General features: G+C 42.4%; 1 protein-coding gene across 1 annotated transcript in view; it reads right to left on the bottom strand.

Moving 5' to 3' along the window:
- Positions 1-22,779, bottom strand: part of LOC137912649 (chloride channel protein 2-like) — a gene marked incomplete at its 3' end in the record, with an annotated part of 48,871 nt that overhangs the window by 5,604 nt on the left and 20,488 nt on the right. The window contains exons 3-13 of the mRNA XM_068756786.1: positions 14,007-14,138; positions 13,473-13,601; positions 13,093-13,226; positions 12,561-12,638; positions 10,613-10,627; positions 9,866-9,944; positions 9,532-9,657; positions 8,729-8,813; positions 6,901-7,002; positions 6,240-6,324; positions 5,076-5,231 (exon numbers count right to left, since the gene is read on the bottom strand). Coding sequence (XP_068612887.1) covers positions 5,076-5,231; positions 6,240-6,324; positions 6,901-7,002; positions 8,729-8,813; positions 9,532-9,657; positions 9,866-9,944; positions 10,613-10,627; positions 12,561-12,638; positions 13,093-13,226; positions 13,473-13,601; positions 14,007-14,138 — 1,121 coding nt within the window. The remainder of the gene's footprint in view (positions 1-5,075; positions 5,232-6,239; positions 6,325-6,900; positions 7,003-8,728; positions 8,814-9,531; positions 9,658-9,865; positions 9,945-10,612; positions 10,628-12,560; positions 12,639-13,092; positions 13,227-13,472; positions 13,602-14,006; positions 14,139-22,779) is intronic.

The raw sequence follows: 22,779 nt of genomic DNA, 5'->3' as shown, positions 1-22,779 counted from the left end.
GAAAAAAAAGAGAATCAAGACATGAGGGAAGAAGAAAAAAAACCCCAAACAACCAGGGCGCCATTCCAATAATCATCATAGCACATCCGCAAGCTCCTAGATGATAACAAAGTTGACTCCTCCAGCAGCAGTGAGGAGGCGGCCATGTGGAGCTTATTAGATTGAGCTGTCATTTTCACTCATTTACCAAAAACCCTGAAATGAACCCTGGGTAATGAGCGGGCTCCACTGATTGGCTGACGCTACACACGCAGAGCCAAAGAGCCTGCTAATTAGGAAAGACAAATCAAAAGGAAAATGTCATCACTGACAATGTGTGATCATTAACGTAATGCACGAGTGTGTGTGCCTTTGTGTGTGTGTGTGTGTGTGTGTTGACTGAAGTTTCAGCAGAGTTTAAGAGAGACTTAAAAACAGACTACAAAATTATTCGAGGCGATCAAGAGGAAATGCTCGATCAGAAGATGATCTGAAGCATCGCTTAAAACTCAGTATTATTAACGGCCGTGGGTGGTTGCACGTCGGGTGTAAAGAAATGGAAGTTGCACACACACACACAAACACACACAGATGAGTGTGACGGGGTGCTGCAGATTGTTGTCCACCCTCACAGGACAGGAGACATTTAACCATGACAATCCCACTGTTAAGATCACCGCCGCCACGCGAGTACCCTCTCAGTGAGGCTCAAGGTTGCCAAGGAGACAGACCAAGGTGCCACAAAGAAGTGAAATGTGGAGCTGGTGGAACTTATGCTGCTTTTATTTATTGTACTGCTCCCGTGTCGGATGGCTTAAAGTAATAATTGTTAGAAGCAGCGGGTAAGTCTATACCACAGCGGTTGAATACGGTCCGTGACGGAACCCCCGTTACATTTTGGAGGTGATATTTCTTTAAGATGAGTGCGCTTGTTCGCATGGGAATAAATCTTTCCTGTAGAGAGATTATATATCTAAAGCCTGGATTCTGCAGCGTACGGAACAAAAATGGTTGAATGGTTTTCATGAGCACTTTTCTAAAAACATGCAGTTTGGAAAATTGAGTGTTAACCTCTCTTTAGAGGACATGTGCTTGCGGTGTTACAATCTCTCCTGTCTATGGCTGTATCCAACTCCTACAGTGACATCCCCCCACTAAAAGAATCATTAATGATTCATTTACTCTAATTTAATGTAATTCACTAAGCGTACGTCTCACTGTGAGTGCACGGCCATCAAAATTTATGAGGATCTGCAACCCTAAACCGAATTCTATGAACCACCAGAGAGCAGGAGCTGTAAGGCCGGAAAGGAATCAAGGACTTAAGAGGGTGGTTGGTTAAAAACCATGGAAGTGGAGCAGAAAAGCTCTAACACAAAAACCTTCTACATTAATATCCAATTAAAATGCACTTAATGAAGCACATTCATTTTGATAGGGGCTTTAATAAGACTTAAGTTATAGAATGGCTTTCAGGATCATAGTCTGAGAAAGAAATGCCATCAGTTAACGCAGTCAGATATCATAAGGAGGCAGTGTTAGATATGTGATTAATATACTAAAACAAATCCCCGGCAGCTACTGTTTTAAAAGATTTTGGAAAGAAAACTTTACTGTTTCAATTATGTGTCATCTGAAGAGCTTTAAAAACAAATATTGACTCCATCTGCCATGCCCTTCTCAATCCATTTAATTGTGTGTGGTCCCTGAGAGCCTGCAAAAAACATCATTTTTGTTTGTCATTCGATTCTGCACCACTTTACAGAAGTACGGTGCCCATAAACTACATGACCCACAATGAAATCCTGTTATCTGTGCACTGAAGCGTCACAAAAATCAGCCATTCACTCTAGACGCCGGTACCTTTACTAGCACTGCTTAATGCTTGGTGTGTCCAGGACCAGGCAGAATCACTCGCATCTCATCCAGAACCAGAACCCGGCCAGTAAACAACCATGATATTTATTCAACCAGTTCCCAAACACTTGTTTGAAATATCTGTGACAGTCTTTGGTCAAAATAGCAAGCAGATGCTGCAGGAAAGCGTCCCTCTCAAACAGCTCTGTGAGAAAAGCCTCTGAAAACGAAAACGAAACTAAATTGAAACCGAAATGTTTGCTCTTAGATGAATGATAATGATGAAGGCTTCGTAATCATAAACTGCTCTTATAACACATATAAGGGTGTTATAATGAGGGTGTGGGCTCATGTACAGTATTTTGTGTCTATGTACAGTACATGTAAAATTACACACGCAAGTGTTTTTGTGACAAAACTCACTTTTTCTCAAGCATGCAATACAATTGAATATCTGTTTTTTTTTTAAACTAGTTATTTATCAAGAAAACCAATAATCAAATGTAGAGGCCATTAAGTAATATGTTAAAGTGTAGATACAATCTAGCCGACCCTTTGAGGGTAACTATGATATAAATGAGAGAGTACCTATAGGTATTATTTAAAGCTGCAGTAAAACAGTGAATCTCAATATATTTATCTGTCAACACGATTCCTGCAGAGCTGAACTCAGCCTCGGCTGCAGGAGGTAAGAAACACGGCAGACCTCCAGCCGCAGGTTGATTTCAGGTTAACGTTGGCCTTTCATTGAAGCGAACAGATAACCAATGGATATGGTGTCTTTAGACTAATTGCAAATTTATCAAATAATTGATCGATATTACAATGATTACCTATGGGAAGGCATTAACGCGAATGTCATCAGATTGCAACAAAGGATGCATGAACAGATTTTTTAATCATCTCTTCAACTTAATTTATTTCTCATCGTGTTTCTGGGTGGAGAATTTGACCAGAGGCTGGAAAGAAAAAAATATTATTTTTCTTCAACTGTTCTTTTCCCTCAGCCTCAATGTCGTTATTACTACACCTGTCAGACTTTGTTGTTGCACGGGGGCATGTACACGTTTAAAATGAAACAAGGTCACAGATTTACAACCATATTATGTTGTCCTTTCAGACAGGCAATTAAAGCAGTTTTCTTTATTTAGTTAAAAGGAGCACTGCCTTTAGCAGGTTTTATTATCCTAGCTAGCGGGGTAATTCAGCTATTGATAAATCCATCAATCAGCTGACTTTGTTGTAATCATTGGTCAAATCAGCGGCTAATTGTCCACAGCTAACCAACCTGCACCTAGCTGGTTTACTAAGCTAAATGGAGCTGGTTGAAAATGCTGACTTAATAATAATAATAATAATAATAATAATAAAAAGGCATTTCATCTATATGGAAAGAAAATGTTGAACGGTTTTAGAAACAGTTTTTTCTTCCTGTGGCTACAAAGTAAGCAAGACACACACACACACACAGAGGGAGAGAGCTGTTGATGTGCATAATTGCATAACACTAAAAATAACACTTAACCACAAAACCTGCCATATTCCTTTGCAGGTTTTGTTTGAGGATGTGCGTGTGTGCTTTTTCTAGTGTGCTAAAAAAAAGGGTATAAAAACGTCTTCAGGGGTACCACAGCAGACCCTCATCTTCACTGCAGGTATACAGCGAGCTCGAAACAGCTGGAGTGAAAGCCTGACAGAAGTTTGAGCAAGAAAAGGAACAACAAGACAAGATGGCTGCCACGGAGAATAAAAGAACCATTTATTACCAAGAAGGAGAGGGAGAGAGCAATATCCCCCTTTGAAAATCAACCGGGCTGAATCCAAGACAACCAAAGGCTGTAATTAGACAGAGCCATTACAGCTTCACATCGAATGCTGTGTGTGTGTCTGTGAGAAAAGAGGACATGAGTCAGTGAATGTCTGTAGATAAATGGTGAGAACAGCTGGACGACTGTACACGTTGGTGATTTTCGTTTTTTCTGTTTTTTGTGGTTCTAGTGCACAAGTCTCACCTTCATATCAGGTATGCGGAAAGTGCACACACACACACACACACACACACACACCTAGAATTTAGTTTAAGGACAGAACACAAAGAAGAATGAAACAACACACAGCAGGAAGAGAGGATAATCGAATGAAATTAGATTCATGTAGGAATCCAGATTTATACCTGCATGTAAAAACAGAAGGCTGAGCGAGACTTTCTCTGGGGTACTTATCAGAAACTATGAAAAAGAGGCAGCCACCCAGTTTCTTCCTTTCCTGCAGAACAGCCTGTCACACCATCAGGTCTGCTTACATAACTTTGACACTAGAGCTCCTGGCTCATGCTGTAGATTAATTTCATTCGTATTTCAACCACTTGCTGCAGCGCAGACTGCTTTACAGCACAGTTCAAGCACTTTGCTGCACCTTAAAATATTTTTGGCACAAAAAGAGCATATATATTTCAATATTGTTAATGCAGGAAGGTTTACTTGGTTTGCAAGAGCCTAGGGTGAGGATTTGAACATAGGCGACTTTGGTGACACCTAGCGGTAGATTGCAGACACTGCAGGACAGAAATGCTCCTCTAGTTCTCACGGGGATTGTCCCATTTAATGTCGATCTAAAACGCTTTCAAATCTGCATGTAGCAGTCTAACACAGACTTGAAAGTTCTGCTAGATAATGATGAGAAAATAAATGTTATCTGCTATGGAGTGGTTCAGTCTCAGGAGAAGACAAGCAGCCAATCACAACAGCCTAGGCAACATACATGCAACAACGATGTTTACAGATAAGCTCTGTGTTGATTTATATTTTACAATGTTGTTTGAAACTTTACAAGGCCTTCCACTAGGATAACTTTACAACACCACAATAAATAAATATCCCATTGGTGTTTATCACTGCCAAGAGGAGATCGACCAGCCTCTATTCCAGTAGCACTGAATAAAAAAGGGTAGAAATCTACTATTTATTGTTTTATTGTTCAAGTCCAATTTACTGTCTCCTTTACGACCTTCCTTTATCTTTAATGCCATTAGAGCTAGCTGCAGCAAACTGCATGTGTGTATTTATCATAAAGACAGGGCGAGAGGGAAATAAAGCACCTCGCGTGGAAGTGAAAATAAAATGGGACGGTAACCTTACGATGAGGAACATGAAGTGACAGCAGGGCTGGGTGGCAAATAGATTCAAGTGGGGGTTTTTTTTTTGGATCATCATAAGTTTTAAGACATTTAGCATTCCTACCTTCATGACAATGAAGATGACCAGGGTGACAAAGACGTTGACCTGTGGGTGTTGCCAGGCTTGAGAGTGTCCAATGTAGTCAAACTCCTCAGCAATGCCTTGTTTGGCCCACGTCCGGTTGTCCAGTAACGTCACCAGGGACTCCTTCTGGGTCAGCTGAAGAGCCCACAGGAAGTGACATAATTTCACTTATAATTTAAGTCACAACATGAGAAATAACAATAACTTTGAATGCGCTGCGTTGAGCATGACAGAACGAGCAGGTGACGCTGGGACAGTTGGAGAATGGTGATGGTGATGATGTCAAAGAAATGGAGAGACGGAACTCAAAAATACAGACGACGCCTTTAAGATGAGGGAGAGCCGAGGCTGATTTTGAGCTTCCAGAACTTTACTCAGCCTCATTAAGAGGACACATTGTGTGTGTGCGTGATTCTGATGTCGGCTGCCTTCAGGACACATATCAATTATAAGACCAGCTAATTGCAGACAGCTTGCACAATCGAAGACATTGGGACAAAAGTATCCCCTAAACAACCAATTGATTATGGTTACCGGTAAGTTAAATATCAAAATAATTAACATATATCTTTATAATCTCCCCCCCCCAAAAGGGCCTAATTAAGATGTGCCTGAAGGTGTGTGTTTCTGCGTTGTATATTTCTGTTAATTAGATGAAGGGGCTGAAATCAGAGAGAGGTCACGCTCACACAAACTTATGAGTCATGCCTGGAGCCAAAGGACAATGTGCTCATCAAAGCTTTCGTGCACGCAGATGATGCACACACAGACACCGAAGCACACTTTAACCACTGATGTGAGCATTAATAACAAATCACACACAGACACGAATGAGGCGGTTATGAAACAATGCAATGAGCTAATAGGGCTCATTAGTCTGCTGCTCTGTGCAGTCGCATAAAGGCAAAAACCAAAACAATACATCATGAAGAAAATATACATAATGGAGCCACTGAGACAACTTTGACATCTTAAGTTCACTGGAGGTGTTAAATTCAGACAGTTATTGGAAACTGAATATATAACCGATCCATCATTTTAAGAGCTACCGTCCCATTACTCCACCGTCCACATTTTTGTATTACAGCTTTAGTGTCCATAATAGAATAACACCATGTGTTGAATGGGTTGTGCAGAGCGTACCCTTCCAGCCATGAACTGTCCGAAGCCGGGAGGAAACGTCAGCGTGGAGACCAGTAAAGTGACCAGGGCAGGATACAGCAGCCGCCTGATGGAGGTGAAGGAACGACGAAGAAAGGAGAGAGGGCAGACAGGGAATGTAATAAAGACAACAAAAAACAGGATCAGACACAATTAAAGGAGTTTATTGGGAATGGGATATTTTCCTTGATCATTATCGCACGCTGTAAAATACTGCAGTAGTGCGCTTTTACATCGTCGGTTTGATTCACCTGAATAATCGACATGAACACACTTTAGAGTCTTTGAATCAGTCAGGAGGAATGCATTTATTTCAGGAGATCATCGAACCGTTAATAACCAGGTGACGCATTCTTATTCTTTATTATCATCCCCATCACTTTCTTATCAACTGGTGGGACATGAGCACGTTATTATTTCAGTATTATTTTCAATCTTTTCAATTATAAAAATTATTTAAGTGCAAAAAACATCATAATTGTGGTCTGGTCGGGGTGTAATCGAATTACGTGCTCAATAATTTTAATACTAAAGCATCGTATTTTATTCATTCACCTCATTTGAGTATAGCACAATCAAAAAAAATGAAAATCAAATCAAAACAAATGAAAGTTGCATTTCTAGTCTGTTAGAGTGGCCTTACTTCTTCATGAGGAATCTGTTGATGGCTTTCTGTTTCCTGATGAACTGGACAATCAGTCTGTTCAGGTACACAAACAGCGCCCCACCAAAACCACTGGCAATGCTGCACATACACACACACATACACATTAGGAAGAGTGGGAGGCTTTTTTTCTACTTGGCAGAAAAATGCATTCTGGGAAATCTAATTGAAACTAGTGAATTAATTCCATGTCCAGACTTGATCAAGCCAAGTCATCACTGATAGGCTATCTCCACAGGCAACGACCGTCCGTCAGCTCAACGTCAGCGATGGACGCACATGAAACGCAGTTAAATCTTATTTACAGCAGATAGAACATACTGGATAATAAGAAACAGCCTTATGGGGGGAGCCGGAAAAGAGAAAGTCAACACTGAAGAGGAAAACATCACAAAGACGAGACAGGAAGAGAAACGGAGAAAGACGTCGACACGGATTGAAAAGGGAATGAGGAAAATACAGCTAAAAGAAAGACAGCGGGGGGAGCATAAAGTCCAATGGGGATGTGCGGAGGAGTCAGAGCAGAAAAGAGGTTTACATAAGCATGCATTCAAAAGCGCAGTGGGAGTCCTCTTTATGACAGTAAGAGGGGAGGAAAGGTAGAGCGAGAAAGAATAGATGGAGACTGCTCTGCAGGCCAGCTAATGCTTATACATTTATCCCGCTACATTATTAATCCTGTCAAATCTCTCTGAATAAGAAATGAACGGGATGACGGGGGAGTCGGTGCACCGATGAAAAACACTGGAGAACCATTGTGTTCTCTTAGATGCACCTTTATTTGGGTTGGTTCAGGGTTATTTCATTAGCTTTATTACAAAAGTATGGATGAGGGCCGAAACAAAGATATGATACTTTTTGTAGTCATTGCTCATTTGTAATATTCCATGAAGCAGCATCAAAATAATAATTTCCTATTGAAGTAACTTACATTTGACAGAAATTAATGTATTGATGTTCCCACCAAACCCTGTATGAATGTACACATTCCTGCTGATACAATACAATGTAATGTAATGTAATGTAATATATAGAGTTGTATTTCAGGCTCTATGCTCTTATGGCCTGGAGCTTTAAACAGTGAGTATATAATAGTGTGCAACTCTTCAAAGAGCTCGGAACAACCTGGCCTAGTTGACGAAGACACTGACCGACTTTTTCTGCCTGACAGATTGTGACTGGGGAAGATGGAAACTCCCCCCCCCCCCCCCCCCACACACACACACCCCCCAAGACATGTCAGTGCACATCGGAGGCCAATTGCTCTGGAGGCACTGAATGCATGGAATGTGGGTGTTTATAAGAAAACCAGCCAAAAGATGAACAACATCTTTCGAGGCCTATGCAATGGTAAGCATGGAAATGTGTGCTTGAGGGAAGGAAGGAGGAGGTGGAGCACCCCCCCCCCCCCGTTCCATTTCTCCATCAGCTTCCTTCCAGCAGCCGGTGGTTCATCACAGCCACAGAGGAGCCCGCGGGCTGAGGCAGGATAAAATAAGACGTGCCTCAGTGCACTCGCAACTGTTGCAGGCTGAATTATCCATATTAGGGGACTCACGAATCATAGCCTGAAGTAACACCTTGACAAACTATGGTGAGTGCAGCTCCTGAGAAATATGTGAATTTACACTTTAGTCACTGCAAATGGGAATAGCTGGCTGTCAGGATGACCAGATGGCAAACTTTCTTATTTCAAAGACAGATGGTTTTGTGTTGATGCCTATTTTTTTATTTTTGCTTTATCGCAAATATATTTGCAACTCCTACCACGCTTTGCAAATTTAGAACGTAAACAACAAAGACTCACCCAATGACAGCAAAGGCAGGCAGCTCCTGCAGGTCAAAGGGAAAGTCCAGACGGAATCGGGTTTTAAAAAGGGCTGTGATGGTCTCTGGGAAAAAAAGAAAAGACAAAGTGCATCAACAGTGAGGAAAGAGAACCAGCCACACTTAACCCCCCCCCCCCGCCGCATATCATAAAACAAGGTCAATGAAAAGGTCTGGGCTTCTGGAATCAGCTGAAGTGCACTTTAAAATGGAGGGTAACATTTTCAGGTTACAATCCGAAGGGGAGTTAATGAGGTTCATTGTTGAGGTGCTGACCAGAGGCCGAGCCCAGCAGCCAGATCGCAGGCTCATAAATAGAGGATTGGAACACTTTTATGACCCAACGAGATACTCAGGAAGCAGTTTAGGAGAGTTGCAGAATCTGCTCCTGGAAACTGAAGCTCAGGTTCATTTTCTGCAGCACTGGAAACATTTCCATGTCATGTCTTTGTTATTTACTAGCCTATAGGTCATTCTCACGCAAACTGTACAACAACTATGCTATTACTATTGTTATTACACACCACCTGTCCAGCCATTGTTACACTTTTTGGGCCCGTGTCTTGGCAGTTCGACAGTAACTATAAACACACAAAAGTCTATTCTGTCGAATCCAAAATTTACACAAACTCACACAACTCCAGTGCCTCCTTTTTAAAAAAATCTCCCCACAACTGACTCAAAGCTAGCCAGAAATGTTTCTTTTGGTGCGGTCCGAATGTCCCGGTTCTAAATATACTCGCCCTTTCCATCGATATTTGGAGCACAAGTCGAACAACTTACCTTCATCTCTGTTCCAAACAGCCAGCACTCTGAAGATGAAGGCACTGAAGGTAGCAGCAAAGAACCCCCTCCAATAGTTCCTCACCGCAAAGAACGTGGATGTTACTTCAATACTGAACAACACTCCTAGAAAACACACACACACACACACAAGCCGTGATAAGATGTGGTATATTGATGGCAATATTGCATTAAGGATATCATATCCACCGGGGACATTAAGCTCATTGTGTGTTAGCGTACATAGCGCAGCTGAGATTGTTTCTGATGCTATAATTATTAGCCGTCACGCCTCCGGAGGTCTGTTACCATATGTTGCTCTCTGAAGACCCACCTCCAATGGGGGCTGCAAAACAGCAGCCCACTCCCACGGCACAGGCCGCCGCCAGCATCTCGATGTTCCTCGACTCATTCTGCAATACAAACAGAAAACGACATCACTGCCGATCTCTTCTAATGCAAATAAATCAAAGCGGTCTTCCCTGGATCTGTCAGAACTGAAGTTCAGGACACCCTGCTACCTGCATCAGAAGATGCCGCCTGCTACCTTCGATTTATGCCAGTTGCACGTCTGCACACACTCAAATATATTATACCGAATCCATCCCAACACACAGATGATCGTGGCACCTTTAGGCATTTGGAAACCAGACTTGTGCACGTCTACAATTCTCCTCCGGATATCTTGACATATTTAGGTTATTTTGGTGCAGGTACAGATTACGTCCCCCCCATCCCACCCACACATTAATAGACATGATATCTTTTTCCAAAAATTCCCAAATATGTAGAAACTGTCTAACTGATCTTTACAAAAAATAAACGTTTGCTTTTGCATTAGGTCAGGATGAATTTGGGGATTCACGCATTTGGAAGATGTTTGTTGGAAACAATAAAGGGACCCATTGAATGGTCTTGCTGTGATGGAATTTGACTCATTATGAATAAGTTCATATAAAACATAGATAATATGTTGATTGGAAAGGGGTTGAAACATGCCTCTGGTGTGGGTACTGCATGCAACAGTAAAGGAAGACCACATGTGGAACATGCTCTAAAAGGAATCCAGAGATGAAATTACCTTCGTCCAGGGCTCCTTCAGGAAGTATGGGAGCAAGAGACAACGTTAAGAGACTGATTTTATTTTTTAACTGACAATACCAGTTCTGTTGGACCAGTTTTAACATTTAATTTATCAAGCAAGTTATTTAACAAGGTCTCCAGTGCAGCAGTATAAAATTGACAACCTGACGCAGATCTGATCAAGATACGTCTGTCCATCTGCACAAGCCTGCCTTTAACACCACATCCAGTACATAACGCGAACGCACCAGGCCGTCAAAGTAAAGCGTACCACTGAAAGGCCTGCTGAAACAAAAAGCTGGGTTTCACATCCCACGCGCCGCATTAACATACTGCACTTCAAACTCTGAAGAGGACCAGAAACTGCTGCAGAGGGACACTTCACACAATCAGCACTAATATGCATCACAATGCATGACAATCCTGCAGAGGGAGGGAGGGAGTGGTAAAAAAAAAAAAATTAATGGAGGGTTAGCGGCACGAGATGATGATTACAGAGAGATAAAGCGTCGATGAGCAGATGAGAGCATTCAAAATCTGCAAATGAAAAAAGGGGAGAAATCTGCAGTATAAGAGGACACGCTTGGACGTCCACAAAGACGTGCTCGTTTACCTCAGCGTTCAGCTCCAGTTGTGTTTTATGGCATGTCGTGTTCCAAGTCGGCATCAGTTCTATAAATATCTTGTTTTAACAAAACAGCCTTAGGATATTATGTTATTCTTCAGGTAGAGATTTTATGTTAAAAGTTGGTTCCAATCAGCCTGGAAGGTGTGGTACCCCCCCCCCCCCCCCCCCCCACTGAGATAAATTGGATGATCGAATCAATATATCGATCCTCGAGACGCTTCTTCAGCTATGATTTAAGTGAGACAGTATATTGGATGGGAGGTGAAACATTCCCAAACCCTAAATAAAAGGACCATTTTGTCCCCAACGAGTGTTGAAAGTCAATACTATACTTGTTCTCGATCATCAGATGACTATCCCAACGGACAGCAAAGAGGACAAAGATAAATGGTGGAAATGATAATGAAGAACCCCCCCCCCCCCTCGTTGAGCCTCCATCTTTTTCATCAACCTCTTCCTCCTTCCAAATTAAATTTCCATTTCAATCTCTGTGCATTTCTCTCTGGGAAAAGTTGTTTTTGAAGTTGAAAAAAGATCCAATTTACTGAGCAACGACAAACCTATTTAACACTATAATTATAATTTGGCTTCCTACTTGACAGAAAGAAAGAAAAAAGATCCCGTCTTGCCATTAGTGTCACGTCATTTCACCATTTAAACCCTCGTTTGGGGAAAACGGAGGGACAACCATCAGATTTTGTCAGGTATTGAATCTCTTATCTTGAGGCATCAACATTGGGTGTAGATCATCAGGCCTGCCATTTATTTCTTGCACAGTTCTTCATTTCCATGTATTACCATTTCCATGTAAAGCTTAAATTAAAGCTTCAACTTGTGCCTGGGACAAAACTTGATTTGATTTACTCTCAGTACTTTATTCAATGAATAGGCAAGTCCTTTCTAAAAAACATTCCGCGCCACCTCCTCAGCAGAGAGCCACATTTATCTGATGAACACAACGGAGTATTCATCAGCTAAACAGATTCCCCTCAGGAGTCGGTGGAGACCAAAGGCAGCGCCAAAACAATGCCATTTAAATCATAGTAAGTTCCCGTGGTGTCAGAATAATCAAACAAATGAGCTTCTGACTGGAGAAATGAATGTGAAAGCCACCTCAAGTCTGAACCATGCAGGATCATTACACACAAAAGTAAATATATGTTACTATACCAATTAACTACATGCAGGAGGTGCTAGAACTGTATCAAGTGTAAAATGTATGTGAAAAATAAGGATTTTATTTATTTTTTTACAATAAATTAGTTCTGACAGTCAAAAAACAAAAAAAAGGCAATGTTGAATAAAAAATAAGACTGACCTCGTAGATTCCTCCAAACAGGGACATGAACTTGCTGAGGAGGGCAGCACACAAACTGGCGATGTGCACGAATGGACCCTGAAACAAAACCCAGGTGCAACGTTAGCCAGAAGTCGAGTCTCGTTTGCCGCGTTTGTCTGTCAAGATCGCACGAAAAAAGAGGTCTTTCAAAAATACATCGACAACTATAAAAGAGAGGATATCATTTTTAAATCCAGAGGGTGTAACCAAAAGGGTTAAATAAGAGACATCGTATCAGAGAAGTGATGCTGAAGTTAAAAGAAGCCAGAAGTCTTCGAAAACGAAAAGGGCCTGAGGCAATCCCCAGATTTCATGCCGATTGCTCTGCACCCGAACCGAAACATGTTCACGTACCATTTGTAATTCATGCTGCACGGACGGATGTCGGGGGCACGGACTAGGCGTGAGAGGGTCACGTTCCTGACATGTCCATGAGCTGTAGCATAGCTCTGCATATATGCCCCAATGCACTGATGCCATCGTAAGGTTGCGCCGCGTGCGTACACATTACCTCCTTGCCCAGCGGCATGCCGCTGCCCAGGGCGCAGGTGAGGCCGATGACTTTGGCTACAAACGTTTTGAAGGTGAGGTATTCCTTCAGCACAACTCCTCTCAGGATGGTTTTCATCTCTGGAATACCCGAACCTGCAGGGGGGGGGGGGGGGGGGGCCTTAAACTTGAAGCTCAACAAAATCTGAATTCCACCTCTGAAGCTCACTTTTGTTTTTTTTACACATCTCATGTCATTTGAGTCTACGAATAGTGTTTACAGGTTATATATGTGGACACAATTTATATTATGTGATTATTTTACAACATTCCAAAGTGCATTTAGTGCCTATATGTTGTGTATGTGGTTCATCTCTGTATATGTGTGGGTCTTGGTCGCACCGACAGCCTGCGGGGCAAGAATCTGGGTGAAGCCAGCAGAGAAGGTGATGAGGACTACAGGGTAGGTCACCCAGGCCAGATACTGCAGGAACACGTTACTGTCCAGACCACCGTACATCCACTTCTGTGCTGTGGGCACATGGAAAAGGTGTGAATGCATTGTTTAAAAAGAGACTCCCAGCGATTTAAGATAGGAAGCAGTCTCTGTGGAAGAACCTAAATTTAAAGCTTATTATTTAAAGCCATTCTCCTTGCTGCAAGGTTTTGTCTATCCACAAGCTCCTTTTGGAAAAGGTCTTTCAAATACTAACATTCGCTAACATTCTATCTAATAAATATGTTCATCATCATCATACACACCACTTACTTACAGACGTGTGCCGATACACGTATATAAATCCCAGTGTATCACCTTTAAATATCTTCAAGGTCTGATTTCAATAAAAGTATTGCATTTCAATTATTCCTTCCAAAGATTAAAATAGAAAAAGAAAAATAAAGAGCTGGAAATCATTGCCCTATAACTTCCCTCACCTTGTAGGCAGATGGCGATGCAGAAGTCCACCACCCAGCTGACCAGGGCCATGAGGAGTCCCAGCAGGATGAGGAAGATCCAATCCTCTCCGACTCGTGAGATCAGGAACTTCTGACAGCGAACCGTGCAGACTATAGATGGATAGATGCCAGGAACACAAACAGGACCACAAGTTAAGGACTGCAAATACCTAGGATGAAATGCTGATCTACAGAGAAAATGCTGCCTTCAAGTCGATTCTAAATACTTTATCGCTCCGTTTCATGACGAGGAGTTATTCCCCCCCATTGGGAATCAATGCAATTTTTAAAATGGAGAAATCTATACAGTTGTGTCTAATTTAATCAGTGATGTCTGACACATGATGCACTGATGAACAACACGATGGATCTATACGCACACAGACGTCAGGGTAAGACTTTAGCTTAACTTGGCTCATTTGGAACCAATGACAACATTTCCTTAGAGGTATTTGGTAATGTAATAGTATCCTCTCTGTAAAAATTCCTTTAACCTGGACTTTTACCTAATCAACAGCACCTAGCTATGCAGATATCGCTTTTTACAACTGGGATTATTTCCAACAGATGTCATACGTAATTAAAAATGCATTTTTTTCTGATTCTGACGGGATACGCCCGCACTGTGCAGAAAGATGTGGAACTGACATTAGAAAGTTGTTTTCATATTCATGGCTGAAAGTGAGCATTTTCTCTGCGCTCATTAGAAATCTGATTTTTAGAGGCCTGCAGGGAGGATCTGTGATATCACAGACAGTCTGTAAGCCAGTCCTGTTTCAATATTCAGTAAAAAAAAAAAAAAAGTAAAATAACACTTTGTTTTGCACAGAGGAAATTGTATAAAATTATGTCTTGCACACACACAAAAAAATCCAATCGAGTTGTCACAGCATTTTAGTAATACATGTTGGTTATTTCGGGGGCTGGGAAGGAAAGCAGTCATCCTTTGATGCAAAAAGTTACTTGACTTTAGATCAGCAATGGCCAACTCTGCCCAGGTGGGATGCAAAATAGTAATACTGGCTTGTCAATAGTTTATAAAAGGTTTATTATCTGACAAAGTGAGGCTTTAATTACATACATGTGAAAGTAGGCTTTTATTTTAGCCATAGAATGATAAACCACTGAATGTGTGAGATTGAAGCTGCATCACGACGATACTCTTCACAGAGAGATATTTCTACTGCACAATCAGATGCAATATTGTGCATCCCTAATGCCCAACAGAGATTATGTTAATATATTATCAACAAGGCAATGGACAAGAGGTGGAGGACAAAATATAGTAAAGCAATTAATACAATAATAAAAGCACTAAAAAGCCAAACACAAATCAGTGCATGAAGCCTTATGAGTTGGATTGTACTCACCTGATGGAGTCAGACTCCCAGCTCCAAGAGTAAATCACTGAAGGGCTCATTGTGCACACACGCACACACACACGCACGCACAAACACATACTCCCCGTTTCTCCCGTACTCTCCAGCAATTAACACTAATGACGATGTAATGCTCATGCCTCCCAGTAGCCTCCTCTATTTCGGCGACCAATGATCCATCATTTTTAAACATCCCACGTGTTTTTCTCTCCAGAGGAGATGAGAATGTTTTTATCTGCCATCCTTGATGCCGAAGAAACTTATCCCTTTTATATCTCTAGATTTCTTTAATGTGCAGCGGCAGAGTCTTGGAGGAGAGCTCTGGAGTCACGTCTGCCTCCTCTTGAATGTAATGGCGTTGGACAGTGGTGTTTAAAACTGAAACTGGAAAAAGAATAAACAACAATAAACACATTCCTCCTCTTTGGTGTTTCTTTTTCAGTTATTCTGCTTCTATCCAAGCTACATTGCATCACGGTGCAGATGACGACGGGCAAGCGCTCATGGATGAGAGGCGGATCTCCTCAATTTTGATTTCGAAAAAAGGAATAGCAAAATATTGAACTCGTGCTCTTCCAATAGATCTACGTCACATGGCAAATGTGACACTGCGTGCATGTGCTTGGATTCAAATGAGAAAATAATGAACATATTGATGGCAGTGGGACAAAGACACGTTGCAGGGATGGAAAGAACAGTCAGACTCGCTCTACATATTCACCAATCAATGCCTTCAACTGACGAACATACATGCCAGACACACACACACACACAGGCTGTGACAAAAAAGCATTGTAAACGCACACACAGATTCGTCTTTACTTTATGTAAATCCTCAGATTGTCGATTATAAATTTGGGGAAATAAGCTTCATGTGTGCGTGTGTGGGTTTGTGCGTCATCTCACCCACAGGCCGTCTGCGTTCATGGACCCCTTCTGTCAAGCGGACACCAGTCGATGTAAATGAGTGTTATTGTATGCGTTTGTGTCTAAGGCTGTGTGTGTAGATGCGATTTATTTGTACATCTATGTGTGTGTGTTTGTAATCTAACCCACACACACTTTATGCTTCATGGCATGTAATAAGCAGCATGCTAGCGCCCAATCACTCTCTTTGCCTGCTGACTCACCCCATGCACCGCTCTCCCTCCCCTCCCCTCCCTGATCCAATCATCCCCCTCTCATTCTCCTGCTTTCTGATAATCACATTCAACCTCTGACTTCACCCCTTATCCTGCCCCCACTCTGGCCTCATCTGCAGCCACTCTGCCTTTCTGTCTTTGCACCCCTCTCTCTCTCTTTGCTCCATTCTTTTCTTTCCTGCCTGCTTGTTCCGTCTCCCCTCACCAACGGATGTAATGCCCACACGCCTGCTGAGAATGATTTAGGTTGCCTTGGATACACAGCACATCTAGGTTCTCAGCATGGCATCAAGAAGCTGCGCGAGTGTGGGGCACTTTGTGTTTGTTGTTCTTTGTCCAATGCAATTTGTTTTAATTGAAATAGCTTCTATTTGATGCCGACTCAAAATAAGGCAAAGGCATTTTCACATCAGAAAGTCCAAACTAAAAACATCCTGTTATTGCCAAACACAGTACTTCAGCTTAAGTTGCTTTTTTACAGCTAACCATTATTCCCAACACTAACAATGGAGCATCCCAGCTGTACTGTGCATTAATCCAAGCGTGTGAGATAAAATAAATAAATAAAAACATGCTCACAAAGGGATCTAACCTAAAACCAATTCATCCATTAAGCGCCGGTGTGATTAAGTGAACATTAAGCAAAGAGGTAGGTACAGCGAACCGGTATTTTGTTGTTGTCTTTTTATGTTTTTTCAGGGACCTGGGAAAAACAGCAAGATAGTTCAAGGTGTCAGCTTCCAGCCTTGCAGGCTGCTGATGGAAGCTGACACCTAATGTCTCTGCCACTAGCTCTGTGTGTGTGTGTGTGTGTGTGAAAGTGAACCGCAACATAGCGAGGGACGACTGTATGGCCAAGCTGATGATCTAGTAAATAAAGTTCAATGTCTAAGACAACAAAGGCTGTCGGCTTTTTGTTAATCTCCCGTATTCACTGTAACTGATGTCTCAAACAGTCGCAGATCACTCAAGACAAAACAAACCCTGCAGTATATCATCCTGCCAGGATGCTCCTGCGAGAGTGTATGTATATATATATATATATATAGGTGGCTTACTGGTTTATTGTAGAGCACGTGAACACACACACACACACACACACACACACACGGTACAGATTCTCTACAAAAGCTCCAACACAAAACCCAATTACTCAAATCAGCCCTCATTCATTATGCAAGGTGAGGCTTTAAAGGTTAAAGGAGCCACCACTAATGCTACAATTCTGCACAATTATGCCAAAGTGAGCTACTCCCATTCTTTTTGAATGTGCTCCCACATTCATTATGTAGCTTCATGCATTAGGGAGGGATTCAATTAGGAATGCCCGGCTGTGTTTGAAACCACCGTCTTAAATAGATTAGAGTACGTAAAGATAGGGGAATCTGGACATTCAGCTGTTCTGCCTGTTAAATAATATGTTTAATCAAGAGGGTGGGGATGAATTCGGTATAATACGAGTATGTGATGCACGACCGGCGCAGGAGAGAGCTGGATAAGCAATGGGTAGAGCCATAAAATTGGGATGACAGAGTTTGATAGACGGTAAAAAAAAGCTTCATTATAAAGCAAAAAAAAAAGTAGCAGGCAACGCTGACTTTATTTACTTTTCATATTCATAAATACATTTCAAAAAAATGTATAAGACATATATCTTTGAGAAGTATAGACAGGAGGATGGAGAGAGAGTGTTCATTTGTTCTTTTTGTGTGTATTGTTTTATTTTTTCTTAAATAACTCGATTTGAGAGTGTTTGTGTTTAGTTTATTTATTGGCATTTTGCATTGGCTGATGGTGAAGCCTGTATAAGTATCTACCTATATATTATATTTTTTTTTGTTGCATTCGAAATAAATAAATGTATTATGTAACTATTTATGTAAAAATCAGGATCCTTTACATTCAAAAAGTCCCTAAGTTCAATTAATTGATGCCTCCTAAAACAGATGCGGCTGGACATTGACTGACAAAGTTGAACGGAGGTTTGCAAATCTCCTGAAACGCGAAACATGCCAGCTGGTCTTTAACATCAATAAGTTTGGTCACTAAAGCGTTTCTTCTGGAGATGTAATTCTAGTAGAGCATAATATGGGCATAAAACTGGAAGACCTGTCACGGCTCATATGATGGCTTTCCATCTGGAGTCACATTGAGGTGGCTTAGAATCGATCACTGAAACACGCCGGCACGTTCAGGCTGAAGTTCAGGGCGGGACTTCCTCACTGTTAGTCAAACAAATGACAATCGCCATTCCATCAAAAAGAAAAGACTTTGGAAGCAAGTCGATGGCGTCGATGCATATAAAGAGAGAAAGAAAAGATGTAAAAGAATGGAGTCAAAGAGAAGAGGAAAACCAGGAAAGAAACAGAGTAATAAAAACCAACAAACAATCTGCAAATGTTTCCTCGGGTACTTAATGCGACCATCTCCATTCCCTGGGCGCACACTTCCTCCCCATTCATCCATTCATTAATGCGTCCATCTCGCCGCCCACCCACTCCTTCCTTCATGTGGATGCGTTCTCTATGCTAATGAGATGCAAAAGAGTGATGTTTATGCAAATGTGCAGCAAACGCATTGGTCCCGGGCGAGCAGGCAAAGTGCCTCGTCCCGCACTCAATCACTCCATTTGCTCGGCGAGCACAAACGGTTGTGACACCAGTCGTACGTCTGCAGCACAATGCCGACTTAATGAGCTGTAATATTGTAGACGCACCAGCAAAGCAGGCACAAACACAAACAAGCCAACACGATCACCAAAGTTATTACGCCTCGCCATCCCTCTTTAATCTCTTCCAGAGAGTGTGTGATGTATGCTTAACACTTCCTGTGGGACCAGCACTAAAACCCACACAGTCTACTCCAATATTGCACCGCCTTTTAAAGCAGCGAGGGAGAAAGAGGATAAACATCATCAAATATCTTCAAGTGGACTCGTCGTAAACGTTACGCAGCGAGGACGCTTCCAGAAACCAAACGAGGCTTCCGTTTTGGGTCAGAGCTCTCGGGACGATGATCGTTTGGGCGTCTATCGCCGAAGTTCGAGTCAGAGGAAAAGTTGAGTTTCATGATGTATTTTACAATCCGACTCTATTTTGTTTCCTGTGTGCTGCTGGAACATGTTATTCTGTTGGGGAAGTTCAGAGTCGACTGAGGAGATACCGTTTTAGGGTTGGACAAGCAGACGCTGTCCGCTAACTAGTTAGCAAACTTAAGTGAACTCTCAGCTATATTCCAGGTCAGTGATTGGCTGACACCAATACCCCCCCCCCCACACACACACTTGTTGTACTATTCTGCTGATGAACCGGCATGGGAGAAACCCAACCTCCTTGGTGGAGGTAATAAATTGGAACAGTAAAAGATTTTAATCATATTTAATGCGAGAGGTTTTTCCTTGATTGCAGCAGCGGAATTCAAAGAGACAGATGTGAACCGTTCTGAATTACAATCACGTATCTAGCAAAATGACGACAATGGCTGATGGAGATAATGATGAATAAAATTAGCCCTGCGTCACATACACACCTAACGGAGAAACGCAGATGGCGGCACTGATGACGCCGATGCAACAGCCAGTCAACACCAGCGTGGGCGAGTACATTGTCTGTGTGTCTTAAATTCTCTGAAGAAATGGGTTCAGCTCAATCGTATGGGGGGAGGGGGTGGGGGTGGGGGGTATACATTTCCTGGATGAAGACCAAAAGCCAAGAGACTGCACCGCTTCTCTCTTTCTCTCTCATTCTCTCTCTCAATTGATTATTTCCTTCCAAACCCCGGAGCTTTGCCTTCAGCTCCCCTCTCCTCCCCTCCCTCCATCCTTCTTCAGCCCACTTGCTACATTAGCTGTTCTTCTCTGAAATAATCCACCCATTTATCTCCCAACCACCAACCCCCCCCCCCCCCCCCCCACACTTCTTCAAACACCAATCTCTGAACTCGTGTGTCTGTAGGGGATTTGGGAAGTGCTGACTCTGCAAGAGTATATATTTATACTTAGCAATGCATGCATGGTGTATCACGAAGCACATACATATGTAGAGGGAGAACATATGAAAATACTTGCAGTGTGTGTGTGTGTGTGTGTGTGTGTGTCTGCACCAATACAGGAAAAGGAGAGGGGTGAAGAAAAAAATATGATTCTTGGATGAAATGCAAAGTATTAAAGGCTGGAGGGGTTTGCACAGACACACACACTCTGCATGCAATGTGTGTGTGTGTGTTCACCGTCTCTGAATGTGTGAGTCCATGGTGCATTTGTCTGTTCTTGCGCAGCAGAGAAGAGAGACATTGATCACTGTGCTTGGTCTGCATCTTGCATCAACCAATCAGAACCATTCATCCCCCTTATCACCCACACACACACACACGTTGTTGATTAATATGAAGCCACAATGTGAGTGTGTGTGCATGTGTGAGTATCGCCTAGCAAGCTGCAGGTTCAGCAGACTTGTTACGCTTTTATTTACCTCTTTCATTGCCCTTGGACACACACACACACAGTTGGAAACGGCACAGACCAACCATGTGATTTCTTTTAATTGATGGTGACATTCATTCGTTGCGACTCTCAAACACCTTATAATGTTATTGATCAGTGATTAATGATGGATTAGCGATGCAGCAGTATTAGCTGTGGCGTGTAGGAGAGCGAGGGATGAGGGGTGGTTGGTGATTATAAGGGAAGCCCGGGAATGTCGTTTCCTTTGCTTGTTTACCGGAGATAAAGTCGTGGGCTGGAGCCTTCAGAACATACGGATACCCTAACCCTGGAGGACAAATAAACCAGATAACAGTTAAAGACAATGTGTGCGTGTGTGTGTGTGTGCATGAATTCATTTAAAGATACACACACTTTTAAAACACACAATCCATCAAAAAGAAAAAGGAAAAAGAGAAAGAATATAATATGCAGCCTCATCAGTTTTTCTACATAACATTATTAGTTTTGGGATTGATGCCAACTGTTTGCAAACTCAGCACCGCGGCATATGAATGATCGGCGGAGGATTGAGTGTGTCATTTATCCAGTAATGACATACGAGAGCCTATTTTTGAAATAGTAGCTTGGTGACCTTAAAAACAAGAGCTCTCCTGCTCTTTCATGTCGCCTAACGGGGTCCTCGGCTTGAGCGTCAAGCAACGTGATAGAATCAAGAACATGTGGGAATCGGCGGTGTTTGAAACGTGCTTCTCCCACACCGGTCGTAGGGGTGAGAACAAAAAGATAAAAAGTTTTCCACTCGCGTCAAAGTCCGGATACACAATGGCAGAGTATTGGAACGTGTGTGAGCGTTGTGGATCGGCTCTGGGCTCACGGCTGATCGGAAAGCAATAACTCAAAACACAGGGCTCAGATGGATGGGGGGGGTACAGACACCCATATTACAACCAGTAGAGTACGTGATGGATTGCAGGAGAAAAGGATGTGAATAGGGCAGAATACTGGAAACAAGGACAGCGAGGAAAAGGAGGAAAGGTCACTGGAGGAGAATGGGGATGATGAGATTAAGGTAGAAAAATGAGGAAGGAGATCAGGGTGAGAGAAAAACAAGAAGAAGCTTAACAACAAATGAGCTAGAACAGTTCAAGTTACAAATGTAAAAAAAGTTTGTTTGATATATAAAAACATCCAGGAAGAGATTCTCCTGGTACGGGTTTGGTCCGCAAAGCTACTGATTGGAGACTGGATGAAGACGAGGAGCAGTTAGGCTCCTGATTCAAACATAAGAGGCATACATAATAAATACGATGTCGCTGCCTTCATACGTCCTGTTGGAGGCGCTAATATGTACCACCTTGCCCCCCCCCCCCCCGGAGACCGCTGTCTGCTGACACTCAATGGACCAGCAGCACCAACGCCACTGTGAAAATCACGGGCAGCAGAAATCAGATAGTACCCCCTCCCCCCCAACACACACACACACAAAGTGGCCCTAAATCAAATATTGATCAGTCTCTCCTTGGTTACTTGATATATTAAAGTGATCTCTCTATCACACACACACACACACACACACACACACATTCAGCAGTTGAACGCTGTGCGTGTGTATCAGCCGGACATGCTGGACAGCTGAATGTGACTGCAGTGTGTTGGTGTGCTGCTGCCACACACACACACACAGGGAGGACACTCTCACATGGCTGACATGCATATTCAGAAGCATGTGCGCATGTGTTTAGTGTCTGCGTTGGAAGTGGCAGAACATCGCGTGTTCTTTTCACCAT

This window comes from Brachionichthys hirsutus, unplaced genomic scaffold (genome assembly GCF_040956055.1).
Source record: "Brachionichthys hirsutus isolate HB-005 unplaced genomic scaffold, CSIRO-AGI_Bhir_v1 contig_769, whole genome shotgun sequence".
Lineage (NCBI taxonomy): Eukaryota > Metazoa > Chordata > Actinopteri > Lophiiformes > Brachionichthyidae > Brachionichthys > Brachionichthys hirsutus.
This window is presented reverse-complemented; position numbering and strand designations above follow the sequence as displayed.